Source organism: Sylvia atricapilla, chromosome 2 (assembly GCF_009819655.1).
Source record: "Sylvia atricapilla isolate bSylAtr1 chromosome 2, bSylAtr1.pri, whole genome shotgun sequence".
Classification (NCBI taxonomy): Eukaryota; Metazoa; Chordata; class Aves; order Passeriformes; family Sylviidae; genus Sylvia; species Sylvia atricapilla.
The window spans coordinates 43,487,204-43,502,444 of record NC_089141.1 but is presented as its reverse complement, the minus strand read 5'-3'; the positions used below and the strand labels follow the sequence as shown (position 1 = coordinate 43,502,444).

At 40.8% G+C, this 15,241-nt stretch overlaps 1 protein-coding gene across 1 annotated transcript in view; it reads right to left on the bottom strand.

Annotated features, from left to right (window-relative positions):
- Positions 1-214: 214 nt before the first annotated feature.
- Positions 215-15,241, bottom strand: part of FGF9 (fibroblast growth factor 9) — a 28,254-nt gene continuing 13,227 nt past the window's right edge. Inside the window, exon 4 of the mRNA XM_066313064.1 lies at positions 215-2,540. Coding sequence (XP_066169161.1) covers positions 2,295-2,540 — 246 coding nt within the window. The 3' untranslated portion in view covers positions 215-2,294. The remainder of the gene's footprint in view (positions 2,541-15,241) is intronic.

Here is a 15,241-nt window from a genome sequence, read left to right as displayed (position 1 = left end):
CCAGAAGTGCCTTTCCTTCTGCTATGATCTTTGCATGGCTCACACGAATGGTCCGGCGCCCGACTGAGCCACAGCAGCCCAACTATCTGCAGCCCCAAAGGGCGGGAGCCAAACGTGAAGGCTGTGAATTCCCAGGCAGTAACAGTCCCTGGACAAGTATCCTCCAAATTAACGTAACTCACGCACCTTCATCATCCATAAACAATTACAAGGGGAAGTCATGCTGCCTTTGAGGTTGCTGATATCACCGGCTGCGACATGGCTCCTCCAACCTGCCTCAGGATGGAAAGGGAACGTTTGTCCAGGACACCGAGCCAGAGGTCACTCCAGAACAGAAATAAGTTTCAAATAATATAAATCAGATGGACAAGAGTGCTTTAGAGCAAAACTTTCTTAATTACAACTAGGCTGCAACCTTTTACATCACTCCTCCAGAGGAGCCCCCGTGCGTACACAGACAACCGGGATGTCAGGACCAACCCTGCTCCACAAATCCGATGGTGGAGGCTACACTCAACTTAATGGCACCGGATTAAAATCCTAAGGGATAAAACAACTACAAAATGCATTTGTTATATGGATCTTAACATGGGTTTTGTCTCTTTTTTTCTTTTTTCCTTTTCTTCAGAGTATTAGGGAAAAAATGCCTCTTCCTGAGGGCTAATTTCCAGATGGTAACTGCTAATCAATGTGTTTGTGTGCTTATCATAAAATGCTACATACCCTTAAATATTACATACTGTTTCCTCACTTAGGGTTCATGAATATTTGAACATACTTTAGGAAAACAATAAAAATAAGTCTAATACTGTCCCCCTCATTGTCATTATTGATAGAGATTTATTAGTTTCATTTTGCAAGTTTTACTTTAGGAAGGGTGCTAATATCATGTATTATGACAGTTCACACTGAAAGAAATTTTCCATAAAAGGTATTACAATGACCCCTATGGAACTTGTATAATTTCATAGTAGATAGTCAAGTGCACAAATAAACATGTTTACAAGAGTGATCCTGTTAACCTGGTTCTTGCCCTCTGAAATATTTATGTGTTCTTTGTGGAATCTTAAAATTAGTATAATTGTTGTTGGTATTACTTATGTTGTTTCTGGCATTCTCTTTAGGAAAAAAAAATAGCATATTTATCATTTAGCTTTGGTATAATCTGCAATAGGTTTTAACAAGTAGAATATATTCCAACTCCTATATTTTCCACAGCTGTGAAATTTACAATGATGTAAGAAGTCACTTTATCAGAGAGGAAATATTACAGACACATAAAAAAAAGTTGAAGACCCAGTTTTCTCTTTAATCCTCTGGGGTAAGCTATGAAACAAGCAGTCAGAAGAGTGAGGACTCAGTGTCATGAGTGGTGTGCATACTTGTACAATAATATGGGCACAAAAGAGATTGTCGCCTTTAGTACATGAGGGTCACTAGAATTTATTATTATTACCTTTTTATTGTTGGCTTTTTTTTTTTTTTTATCCATGCACCTTTATATTTACTTGCATGAATTTACCACAGGTTCATAGTGGCCTTTGCCATTTCAATGCTTACAGAGCCTAAAGCTTCCAAAATGCCTATCTGGCCTGTACATATTTCATTAAAAATAAACTCTATATAATAAATAAATATATAAAATAAATAAAATGTTGCCTTTGGAATTTCTATAAATAAATTTAACTTTTTATTTTTATTTTTTTTACTAAGAGGTCTTTGCTTTAAGCTCAGTGGGGTAAGACCCAGAGAGCGATTAACTGAAAAGTCTCTTGTTTAAGTAAGACTGCACCCTCCATGCCTTTGTAAATGCAGCGTACACTTGAGCAGGCCACCAGCCAAAAATCCTGATGAATCGAAGTATGGCAGCTATGCTGATATATGACGAAGTACAACTGATCAAAAATTTAAAAGCGTGTCTATTCCCCAGCATGCATCAGGCCGCCTTCCTCCTCCTCCTCACCCTCCTCCTCCCCTCGGCTCCTCTCTCTCTCGCGCTCTCACTCCCATTCATCCTCTCCCTTTCTCTCTCTCTCTCTCTCGCACTCACTCTCTCGCGCTCCCTCTCGTACTAAATCAAGCGAGTGGGCATAGGCTCTCCTCCAGGAGGACAAACCTTTAAGTGCAGAACAAAATCAGCATGTTCCATCCAAGCCTCCATCATACATTATGCATGCGACAAAGTTTGGCAACAGTGGAGCTGATGTGATGACACAGCTAATCAATAAGAACCCACCGCATGAAACCTTTATAGTGGTTACTTTTTAAGGGCTCAAGTGAAGGAATTGTCTTTGTCAACTTTGGCTTAAAATATCCTTATATAGTTCTGGTACTTTCTCAGGGTCCACTGGTCTAGGTAAAAAATGTGTAAATTTTTGATGCCGTTTAGTCCTAGTCCCTTCTCTTGGAGTCCCATCTTTATTTAACGCAACGTAGTATCGTCTTCCAGTGTCCACATGTTTATATAGATTTGATGAATATGTGTTATACCAGTTTTCTTCAAATTGCTCTCTGAATACACACTCCTGGGTTAATTTTTCCTGTGGAAAGAAAAGAAAGAGCAGTAAGGCGACAGCCACTAAAATAAGCTACTTTTTAAAGAATTACTAGTTTAATGGCTTGAAACTGGTATCTCCTTGCTAAACCGCAGAATAAACTATTTCAGTACTCCTGGTTTTATCTGTGTAAAGCTGTATTGCTGGGTGTTTCAGGAGGCAGTCAGAAGGCTGGATAACCCCATGTGAAGCAAAAAAATTACCCTCAAAGCCTCATTGCCCAAATCAAAACAGCAATAACAAAGATGAAAACAGATACTTTTTATTTCAGATAGTTCCCAAGCAGCTCACAAGACCTTACTGGACTTCTATAACTGTTTCAATGGTGGGTGTAGGCCTTCAAACAGATATAAATGAAGGAAACTAGAACCAGTTTGCAGGGATATAATAAAATTTACAGTCTAGCCTTAAAATCTCTATGTCATTTCAACACATGGAGAGCTTGATGCATTCCATTAATTTAAGAACGTGCTATTTGCTACCTTTCATTTGATTTATTGCTTGTATCAGAAAGCCACAACCCAACAGAGCTTCAAACAGGAGCATGAACCCTGTGTGCTGAGATGAAGTAGGCAAGGACAAGCCCTCCAGGTTTGCATTATAAAGGTTGTACTTGTATTCCATCCTACTGAGGACAGGAACCACTGACAGTATCAACCATTCATCACATCCCTCTGCCACCACAGAATCCAACTCCTTCCAGTTGACCCGCTTCTTCAGTCAGTGTGTTGCCATCTACATCCTTAAGATTGCTTAAAATTGCTTTTTAAAAATTGATTAATAGAGTGCTTATCACAAATTACTGAGCAGGAACACCGGGGAAAAAAATGGTGAGCTGTAGCATGGGAGAGCTGATGGAAAGCCGGGAAGAATAAGCCTGAAATAGTCTTTTCACCAGGCACAAGAAAAAAAATAGTGATAGTTCAACATATCTTGTAACAGGTTCTCATTTCAATAGCACTCACATCAACCACACCCAGCTTCCAGCTGAGGATCAATTTCTAATTGTGACAAAGCTCCATACAATGCATGTGCTTTACAGACATTAGACCTTAAAACAATCCTTTAAGATAGGAGCACAGAGAAAGGAGCACAGGACCAAGGCCCAGATGCAACAAAGTATGTATGACACCTAAGCCATAACCTTGTGCCTGAACACAAGTAAGGAGCCACAGCTCACAACTAAGGAGCTCACAACTCCGAGGTGCCTTTGGGGTCACTTCTGCTGCTTGAAACTCAGCTCACAACCCTTTCCCAAACCAACGTGCTTCAGCCCAAATGTTCCACAGCTGCTTTGTGTGGCAAGCACTCTGCTCTCAGGGCAGCCCACCAGGGCTGGGGACAAGCCAGCTCCAAGGAGCCCTACACCCCTTACAGAAGCCACCCAGGAACTATCCCGTGTGGGGGAAACAAACCTCATGCAAATGGGGAAAGGAAGCCAACACTCCTCTGTACAAACACTCCTCTGTACAAACTCAGTATTGAGCCATAAAGACAGAGTCTTCCTTAGGCCCTCCCAAACACCTAAAAGTTTAGGATTTGGAGGGCTCTTCTAAATTAAATTTGTAGGCAAGAAAGGCAGCAAGTAAACTGCTCCTGACTCCCCCTTTAATGGGCCCTGGGTACCTCATTACCACTCAGGAAGGAAAAATCCCAGACAGGACCTGGGGTTACATTTTCAACACCTGAAAATTCACTATGGCAGTGACTGTACCCCTTTGTGGATGTGACAACATTTTTTTTAGACTCATTTCTGACTATGACATTTTTTAGTTTTAGTTCAAAGTAGTTCAAACACAGCAATAGTCTACACTGGTTATAGGCAAAAGAAGCACAAATCTGTTCACATTAACCCCTTATGTGTGGGCCATACCCTGCAGCCTCCTATTGATAATTGCCTCCATGTCCTTTGCCAACTTGAAACCGCAGCTGCATTGAGCATCACCAGACCAGCAGCAGCTGCCAGTTACACCCATTGCAGTATTCCCCTCACACAGCCTCAGAAGTACAAACTATTATAAAAGGTATTTAGCTGCAGAGAAGATTATCTCGAAGTATGGATTTCATTAGTGTTTTATTTTGCATGAGGTTTAAAATCATCTGTCCTTGTTTTAAGGCAGAATCAGATGCTAAGGGGTATAATATACCGGGCTTATATAAGTCCATGGGGAAAGAGAAACTGATTCAAATTGTTTCCCTGCTCTCAGAAGGCAATAGGATCACATGACAAGCACTGCAGAAGAACTCCCTGCTAAAAATAGCAGCATTTTAGGAAGATATTTCAGTCCTGTCGTGAATTCATTAATTATTCACTTCATCTGCATTTTTTTTAGCATCATCATAAATTTCTATCTTTGCAAGAACAGTACTTCCCCATGCCCTGAAGGAGAAACTTTAAAATAGCCTCTCTTTAGGTTTGATGGATCATGACAGTGCTGTGGTAGTCGTAACTAGCAGACCCTGAATCAGGGGGTTTGCATTGTACTGCACTCTGGATGAGCTAAATGGATTTCAGGCTCACAAATTCAATCTTCATTTTACAACCTTATCCTATTTTAACTTTCTATTAACTTACAACAGAGCTACTACATCCCTTTTGTCCTTCTTCAAAATTATCAGCAATTCATGTACAAACATGAGGCAAATACTTCAACATGAACATGACAGGGAAATCAGGTTGTGGGATCAGATAGGTAGGGATAATAAAAATCACCCTTTAAAAAAAATTAAATAATTTCTTTATACAGTCAATTTTTTTTTCCTTCTAGGAGACCTAGAAATTCTGTTTGTGGTCAGACATCATTGGAGTAAATCAGTGTTGGTGACTTCAGATCAGATCCTGAAGGCAATGTGGGACACTAAAATCCCATAATATCCTTCACCCCATGCCCTGGGACATTCTTACAAAAACATCTCATCTAATACCAAGAGAGACAGAAATCAACATCCATCAGGATAGCAATTTATGTAGAATCACAGAATCCTTTGGGTTGGAAACGACCTTTATAATCTTTGAGTCCAACCGTTAATCTAACACTGCTGAGCTTACCCCTAAACCATGTACCACCTCAGCCCTACATAACATTAATACCTTATGCTCACATTTTAACTATCCATGTCGTTACTCCAGCCCAAAATGAGCATAACACAGGGGTGAGGCTGGTCCATCCTGCCAACACCACCCTCCTCTCTCACCATCTTAGGAAGGGAAAGTCTTGCTGAAAATTAACTCTCTCAGTATGGAAAGGATATGGTGTTTCCTGAACACATTTCTCCCTCTGGCTATGACTTTTAGAAAGTCCCTCTAAGCCAATCTGAAGAAAAAGATTTAGCCCTACAATACAGCAATTTTTTGCATACTTTTATTCCAGCAACTGACTTCTCTATCAATTTTCCAGTGCAAATATTTCCTTGCACCATACTTGAAGTTGCTGGACATCTTTGTCAAAAGCTGACACAAATACCAAACATACTCAACTGGAACAGCTATGGAAAGTAACCTGCATTCCTGTGAAAGGGGAGGCTGCCTGCCTTGCTCAAATCATTTAATTCAGGGCCAAATAAGGAGGTGACCTCAAAATTATATAAATCAGATGTTGCACCACATTCCACATGTTTTCTGTGAAGACTGTTCATGGAGTATTCAACTACAAAGGGATTGATTTTCATTTTGCTACACTTCCACGCTTCACCTGTTTGGATTTTTAACCTATTATTTAACTCAAAATGTTCAAATCATTGAATGGTACAAAGATGAACATATCACAAAAACAAAACCCTAAGAAAGATTTAATTCAGAAAACTGCTAATGGCTGGTCAACATTAGCAAGCCCAGGACACCTTTCCCTTTCTACATTCTCCACCACCTAACAAGGGAAGAAAATAATTATGTTACCCTATTTCCAGGCAGATTGATTAAAAGTCAGATTCCAAATTAAGAAAGCACATGGTTACAGGCATCACAATGCTAGCTTGTTTTAAATAGCTATCCACCTGAAGTAGTTAATTGTAAATAAGTAGAAACATGTAAAACACATGTACACTACTCAGAGAATGGTTTCATGACTCTAAAGAATGTAAGACATTTGTGCTGCTGGGTAGTCGAAAGATTAGTACAGGGTCCTATATAAAACACATTAATACTCTTTCTTTCATTCTTTTATTCTTTCTTTCTTGCTTACTTCCTTCCTTTTAAATAACCCTACAGAGCTAAAACTCCAATTTTGTAACCTGATAAAAGAAAGGCTCTTCAGACCATCATTCCTAAAATCACAGTAAGTACCTTTCATGCCAAGTAAACTATTCTGTTCTGCGTCATGTATAGTTTTCCCTTTTCCAAACTGCTACACTGATTCAGTAGAGACAACACCTAATGCAGAAGTGCAAACAGCTTTTAACAAGAACTATATGTGATGTAGTCAACACTTCCTATGTACCTGCTGCACACTAGCACCTTGTTAATCCACACCATCTTAATAAAAGTCATGTTTATGTATATAATCTCTTGAGCAATTTCATGCAAATCCCTCATTTTGGCAACATGGCATTACTAAAAACTGCATATGTAGTGAAGGTAAACAAAGAAAAAGCCCTCTTCTCCTCTGAAGCCGTTTGCTTTGCTGTTCTGCCTACCAACACACACATTTTACATGCCATTGGCCCTTCCCATGCTGTAATGCAAACAGCCTCTAGAACATACTATGTTCAGCTAATAATTAACACTCATCCAGAGCTGTCATAAATAAAGATCTCGTTCAGCATTTGCTGTGGTATTTTCTGTACTCTCATGCTTAGCCTGCTAGTTTCTGACTGGGTGAGCCACCTCCAGCCACAGTAAGAAGCCAAATACCAGTGTCCAAGCAGCACCACTTTCTTTTCCAAATTAGACCACACAGTCGAGCCTTGCACACTGTGTGTCTGACTTGGTGAGTGTCACAGAGCTTTATTTGATGGATTTCTCCAGCTTCTTTTCAGAATACTTTGATAATTTGACAAAACATGAAAAAAAGGGGGGGGAATAAGTCTGCCAAGAGTACTAGCTGACTGGTTTTTGTGTTTGTGTCAGTAGTTCTCCTAAAGCCTTTTAGACAGACAGCAGGAAATCCTTCAGGGCCAGAGGAGAGACAAGCAAACAGTCAGGCACCAGTGCTGCCACTCATACACATTTCATATTCCATGGCTTGTTAAATAAGATGACGGAAATCAAGCAAGGTGTCCCTGGCAAAACCACAGTTAGGCAACTGCATTCTCCTTACCTGAGTCACTTTGTATTCTCACAGAGTACATCCAGTATCCATCTTACTTTCTTCCCCTAAACCTCTTAGTTAATTTTTATAAAGTTTTTATTATACACCAATCCCCACTTACAAAATAAAAATCAAGTGTGACTGTTCTGTGCTGCTGCCATGCACAGATGGTGCTTAAAGATTAGCATTTTTGATACAAAAAGCTTGCAAAGATCCCAAGACCCAGCAGAACTCCTTGGGATCATGATTGCCAAAAGCCACAATACCTAAATAGATGCAGACACTGTGCTACTTCCACGCCCTGATGCAGACAACAGAAAAGCAGCACTTCCTGAATAAAGGAAGCAGATTCCAGTACCAACAGTAAAATCCCAGGACACTGTCAGTGCTGGGGGGATTTCAGTGCTTCACCCCTTTGTCCTGTTGCCATTCTTCTCCCACTCCCTTGCTCTCCACACTGTCAAGAACCTTCTCTGGAGAGACCAGGCTGCCATAGAGCACTCTGCTACCCCAGGGCTGTTTACAGAGCTCTTCTGATGTGACCTGCAGGAGGATGAAATGCCAATTAGGCCTCCATCCATTTTTACCACTGCCAACTCCTCAGCTCTTGCTTTTACTGATATCCTCTCTTTTGAGGCTTCAAGTTTACAGCATCTGTCAAGCCTTAAGCATGCCCTCCCTGGACATGAAATCATTATGGGATGAGCAACCCCACTGTGTCTGAGGATAGGCTGCCCATCAACAGCCACGCTTCAAGTTCATAAAGGCTCAGTTTACATCTGCTCAGCCAAGCACACAAGATGAAAAGTCATTTTTGCTTAAACACCCAAGATCTGCTCATGATGCTGTTGGAAGTCTTGACAAAACTCCAGGGACAGATCTCAGGCTACATAAGCTGTCACAGTGTCTTTTCTCTGGAAGGTGACGAGCTTCCTTCTCCACACCACAACGGAACAGGACCAGGACAAAGTCGACTCTTAGAAAACAAATAAACAAGCAGGTCTGTTCCCCTCCCTTCCACACCAGCCAGACCAGGCCCACACTGTGTCGTTTACTAGTCACACTTCTGACCTCTATTTTATTTTTTATTCCCTTGGCACAATAAAGAACTGCAGTCATCAATGTTATCTAAGCATCTAATTCATAACGCTTGGCTGAACCCTTCCAGGAATTAGAAAGCAAGGTGGTATGCAATCTGATACAGGGGCCAGAGCCAATTTTTAAAGATGATGGGAGAAGGGTTCCCGTCAGCTTAAATGGAACATGGATCAGCCTTGCAATGATAAAAAGGCAACAAATATTTTAAGACATTAAAAGAACCATTTCAGGCACGCTCAGATTTACTGAAAGCTGTAACTTGACCTCCTCGAGCTCCCCACTCCACAAATTCTCTTCTATCAAAAGACAACCTGTATGTCAAAGCAGGGCTGCCACTCTACAGCTACACACACTCTTTAGCCTGAATACCAGTTAAGGTTTTAACCAGAGATTTTTAAATAAAACATGCTTTCCTGAAATCCAACTAAGATGGAAAAAAGTGTTTTGCCTTGTTTTGTGGTTCTCTAAGCACAGAACATAGGCTTAAAGGAAAGATAGACCTCATTCAGCAGAAAGCGCTGCTTAAGTGAGCTGAACTCACATGCTGAAAAACGTTGTGATGGATAAAAAGTACTTAATCGGCATGAGCCTCTACATGCAGTGAATATCCCACAAAATGGACTTATCCACCATTAAAGAAGCAACTCATCTCTCAGCTACCAGGTGCCATCATAAAAAGAGCAGAATGCTCAGGACCCTTCACGAAACACTTTGTCATGTCACAGGGACCAAATAATTATTATACACATGCAGGGATATAAATGTACATTATAAAGTAATTCATGTTTCAGCAAGATGATTTGGTCAAGAACTGATGAAAAAAAGCCTGTCTCTCTATATTTTGCTATTAATTCTAGGCAAAGCTACTAGCTAGGTACTAGCTCAGAGGACAAGGACATTACTGATCACATTGTCATTCTGGATGAGGGCCATCAAAAAAACATAGCATCACTTTTTGGAAAGATCCTCACTGAAATGCCACATATCCACTGGGATCTTGAAAAGCAACAAGTTTCACAAAGAAATTTTAAAAACTATGGGCTTTGGTGGGCACTACAGCAAAGCATTGGCACACTATGATCTTAGCTAGCAGGCCTCAATTGCTTATTCAGTTTAAATTGTTGAAAACTGAGGCCTTTTAATTTCCCACCTTTTTTGGACAGGAAGGAAGGCCAGCATTTCAATAGTTGCTGCTGAACAAAAGATGTCATGCTTCCCTTTTCAGACAGCAGTGCCCCCTCCCTTGGCAGACACTTCTCATAAACAGTCTCTCCAGGGATGACTTTCTGGATGCTTCCCCCATTCCTTGTCCCAGGGGCAATCCCACCACAGTCATGGATTTAGTTACACAATTTCAGTGTCTCGCTTTCTGAGTTGAATAAAGAGTATTTTCTAAATATCTCTCAGAAAACCCACACATCTTTGGTGTTGCCATGCCATGATTTATGTTGTCAGTGACACAGCTGATTCAGCCTTTGGGAAACACTGGCAGAAGTCAGGTGGCTCTGCTCCTTCATGAGACCCCTGCTCCTCACATGCACACCAGTGGGCCTGTCTTTCAATGGGTAAAACTTCTGTCATGCAGGTAATTTCACCTTTGATGAAAGAAGTTGTCATTCTCTCTGAAAAAACCCAAAAGAGATGTAGTAACAACTTCAACAGAACTAGTGACTGAAGAGCTCAAAGACCAAGTTGTTGGTTTCCTGAGTACCTGCAAACATGGATCTTCCAAAGAAATCAGACTTCAAAAGTTGAAAAAAAGAATATTGCTATTTAGTTTCAGCTTTACAACATTTGTATATCCTAAAATGAATCAAAAGGTTTTGCTGAAGACTTCTCTGGTAACTTTCCTCTTCTGAGTTCAGATTATATACCATATGATGTCTTAACAAAGGCAGCAGTGGGACAAAATCCCCCTTGCTATGAAAAAGATTACACGTTAAAAGATTGCCTCTAGATTGCAGACTCTCATAGGCAGGAACCCCGTCTAGATTTAGGTTTTTTAAATGATGAATACAGTACAGGTCTTATCTTGATTTGGATCTGCTGACATAACCATAAAACTAATTGGTGGTTTTGCAGGAGCAGGTCCAATCCTGATTCCATTCAAGGCAATGGTATTTCAACCATAATAGAATCAAGTCAAAATTTCTCTTGCATCACAATTGCCTCTCTAATTGTGTTAAATTTGAAGAGCAAAGTTTAGCAGATTAAAGATGCACAGCCTGGGCCAGACCTCAAAAGTATGCAGCATTCACACTAGAACACAAGTTTTACCTCAGCAGTAGCCTGTGGAACACAAATATAAAATCTTATCTTCAAATCAAAAGTAGCTGCAAATATCTGCCAGTATAAAAGGAATGAAAAAGAAACAAAAGGGCTTCATAGAAAGAGAAAATATGGATTTGCACTATAACAAGCTTTATTTCTTAAGCTTTTTGAATGAAACACAAATGAACCACATTACTGCACATCACCAAATCAGCCTAAATACATTCAAACTGCAAAGCAAATCTCAACCTAGTCAAAATCCCTAATGAAGTCCCCGCAGGGCAGACTTTTTCTACTCTGTCTTTGAAAATGATGAATGGCAAAGTGGGAGAGAGTGCCACGTTCACATCCCACTGGCTCCTGAATCAGAAACAGAGCACATCAGATCTTTATCTGATGCAGTGAATAATCCCCAAGCACATCACAGTGTGTCACTGCTGCTGATGCTTTTAGCATGTCACTTCAACACAGGATTCTCAGATCAACCACAGACACTGAACCTTTTCACACCTCTGTATCACTACACAGCCAGCTCCAGTGACAGGGAGCTACACAACTGCAAAGAAAAGAATCTGAAGATGCTTGCTGGGTATGATTTGGGTTGGCAATGCAGTTGGGCCACTTTAGCAACTCCCTACTGTTGAAAGCATGATGCTCAACCCTTCAACTCCACCTGATTCTCCCACTGAACCCCAGTGCTTGTCCAAACAGGCAGCAAGCCAGATCAGGAAGCTGAACATCTTTCTGTGGCTTTATATCCCTAAACTGATCTCCTGACATGTCAGATGAGTGCCAGTGTTGGAGCATGGAAGAAAGCAGGAGCATGCAGCACTAGCAGGGAATTAGAACTGCCCTTTCTGGAAGGGGTTTCCAAGGTCACATTGGCTGCCTCCTCAAGCAGCACCTCTAGTCTCCTGTTTTCGTAAGAACACAAAATTTCAGACACCTTTAGTTAGGGGAAAGCAATCATTAAAGTAAGGTTTGAGTAGGATCTTAATTTACTAAAGCTTAGCTTTATATATATACACACACATTAACATATATATATATATATATATATATATATATATATATATATATATAAAAATACACACACATTATTTATATAGAAGTTACTCATACTTTCCTGTCCCAGGCATGTACTAAGAATCCAAGATCAGCATAGAATTGCAAACCAAGGCAAGGAGATCACTGAGGGTTTTCTCCCACAAAAAAATTATCTTCAGACCCAGTAAGCATTTGAAATTAAGTCCTCTGAGGGAGACTGTAGACTTGAGGAAAAGTGTGGTATCTGTCTCACAGAACACTACTAGTAAGTGTCCCTCTTTGGTGACAGTGTTATGGACTATGAAATTCTGATTTTAAAAAGACTTAAACCATAATTAAAAACAACCACAATAATTGCAGTTTCTCACAAAGCTATCTCCTGTATTACCTGTGTCAAGTGTGCTGACCTATCAGTTTTTCCTACACCAGTATCCTCATCTCAAAAGATGCTTTTTTTCCAACAGAGTCCTTCATACCTTGCTGAGCAGGTTGCAGTTTCTGCCTCATTCCCTATGCTGATACTTGTGGGGAACACCATTCAACAATTTTCAGGAAAATTGCTCATCCAAATTCCAAGAGTAGTTATCTGCAAGGGTGAAGTAGATGAGGTAACTCCAGCATATGGACTTTTCTCAGCCCTATGCCCTCCAGAAAAGAAATATCCACAGTCATAAAGCTGTTTCCTACTGTACAGTGCAGAGAAAGCATCTATGTCTCATCTCCACCTCCCTGCAAAAATCCCTCTGGCCAGCTCAAAACCCATTTCCTCACAGCCTCAATCTTCCTCATTATGCAAACTAAGCTTTCTTGTGGCCCATTCAAACCAATTCATTCTGGCACTCAAGGACTTTTTTTTCCTCCCTGGTGTTACACCTCAAAGTATTCACACAGAGCAAAAGCATACCCTCTCAGTTTTCATTCTGCAGGCTAAGTAAATCTTTAGATTAATCTTTAGGGTCTATCATTTGATAGCCTTCTCATCCCAGTGTGCCCTTTCTGCATCTGTTTTGGTTTCAATTCATTTTCTTTAACACAGTGACCAACAGCATTTTGCTTTTGGACTGGATCCTCCTAGTGTTGTATGGAGTGGTACTGATAGAGCTCTCCCTGAGCCTCACATGCAAATATTTTAGGCACTTTAGGTCACTAAAGTCTTTCTGTGGGGTTGCCTCTTATGTTGAAAATATTTCCCAGCTTTGCAAAAAAATTCAATAACACACCACTACCTTTTTATGATGAGATTTTTTATGTCCCTAATAAAACCAGGGAATAAAATCAGTCCAGGGACCAATCCATAAAAACTCCACTAATAGCTTCACTCCTGTCTAATACCTTTCAGCACTCCCCATTGCTGTGTTCTCCTCAGAGTTTTCACCATCTATCATACAAGTCTTCTACTAGCACTCGTTTTACCTACTGTAACAAGTACTCTCTTCTGTGGGTCATATCTAACACAGCCCTGCAAATTAGCACAATTTTCCATTTCTAGAAAAATATATCCCTACCAAAAATAAAATACTACGCTTGCCTGAAACTATTTATCCTGCTTCAGTAAACTCATCATGCATGTACTTCCAGGTCCTCCTCTACTCTTTCATTTAAAAGGATGTTCCTAACAACCCAAGCATATCCCAAGCCAGAATGATAGCCCTCCAGCCAAACACAAACCACATAGCTCAAGGCACGCACACACTCAAGGCTGGAAAACACCTGCATTGCCTCAGAGGGAAGAAAACACTCCCTCACCAGGGCTTGCTCCCATCTTTGTGCTGCACCTTCCAGTGACCTGGGAGAGAATCACTGTGGCTGAAGCCCTTTTGCTTGGCCAGATTCATTTTCCCGTTTCCTGCTTCAATTCCCCAGGCAGCAAAGAAACACTTGTGCCAGCAAAAGGGAGGGGGTGGATGGCTGGAGGGAAAATAGCCACTTCTTTCAGCAGCAGTACTGGCTGCCCCTGCTCCCTTTGTTCATCCTACAACAGGGAGCTCCCAGACCCATGTTACCACCCAAAGGAGTTTATCAGAAACAGGGCTAGCCCAGTTAGCATCCACAGTCAGACTGCATTGAATTTAAATCCCGAATACACTGTGTTGGTAAAGACTTCTGTTCCCTTTCCAGGTATACAGCTTAAAAACTTTTCACCTTATAAAATTTGTAGTACACATTTCAGGGCCCAAATCAGCTTTATCGCAGCAATTTCCATTTTATCCCCCCGCTTCTACGTCTCTAAGACACAATCTTTTCTGCAACCTGCCCTTTTACCATTCTCTGCAGACCCTCCGCCAAGCGCTCACCATTTTCAAATCCTTACACAGAGTTTCACCCTTGCTGGGAGATCATTTCCACAGGATTTCTGCATCTCTGACAAAGTCTCCCTCATGTTCAGAGCCATAATCACCTTTCTGAACTGGGCCTCTTCAGAGTTTGCCCATCAAATTAACTGCAGGCCTGCTTCTTGCAGTCTACTGCTTAAAACAGATTTACCCAGGGAGACACGAGTTGCTGTCGTCAGTAAAAGACACCATCAGGTTTTTGATCATGGGAGTGCCAGGTTTTCCTGAGCAAAGCTGCTCATGCAGAAAGCCTGACCACTCCTTGCAAGCCAGCTGCCATAGGAACCTCCCTCTGTCTCTACATTTATACCATTTACCAGAAGGCACTTTATTATTGTAAATAATAATAACACAAGCAGAAGGGCGTTAAACCAGGTGCCGTAGCCATTATCCCTCCTGGGATTTGACCACTCTCAGCCTAGAAGTCTCTGCCTTCACTCAAGGAAATTGCTTTTAATTCTCCTTCCAAAATTTGTGCACTGAAACTGCCCCGTTTCCAGGCTCACCTCAACTGTGGTATCTGGACACTGAGAACAGATAATTGAGATTATTATTTCAAAAAATCAATCTGAAACATATAGAATCATTTTAGAACAGAGGTGTTTACAAGGAAAGTGTGATGGTACTGGAGGGTAATTTATTATATTTATTTATTTATCCAGTTCTTAGATACCTGTAGCAATTATATACT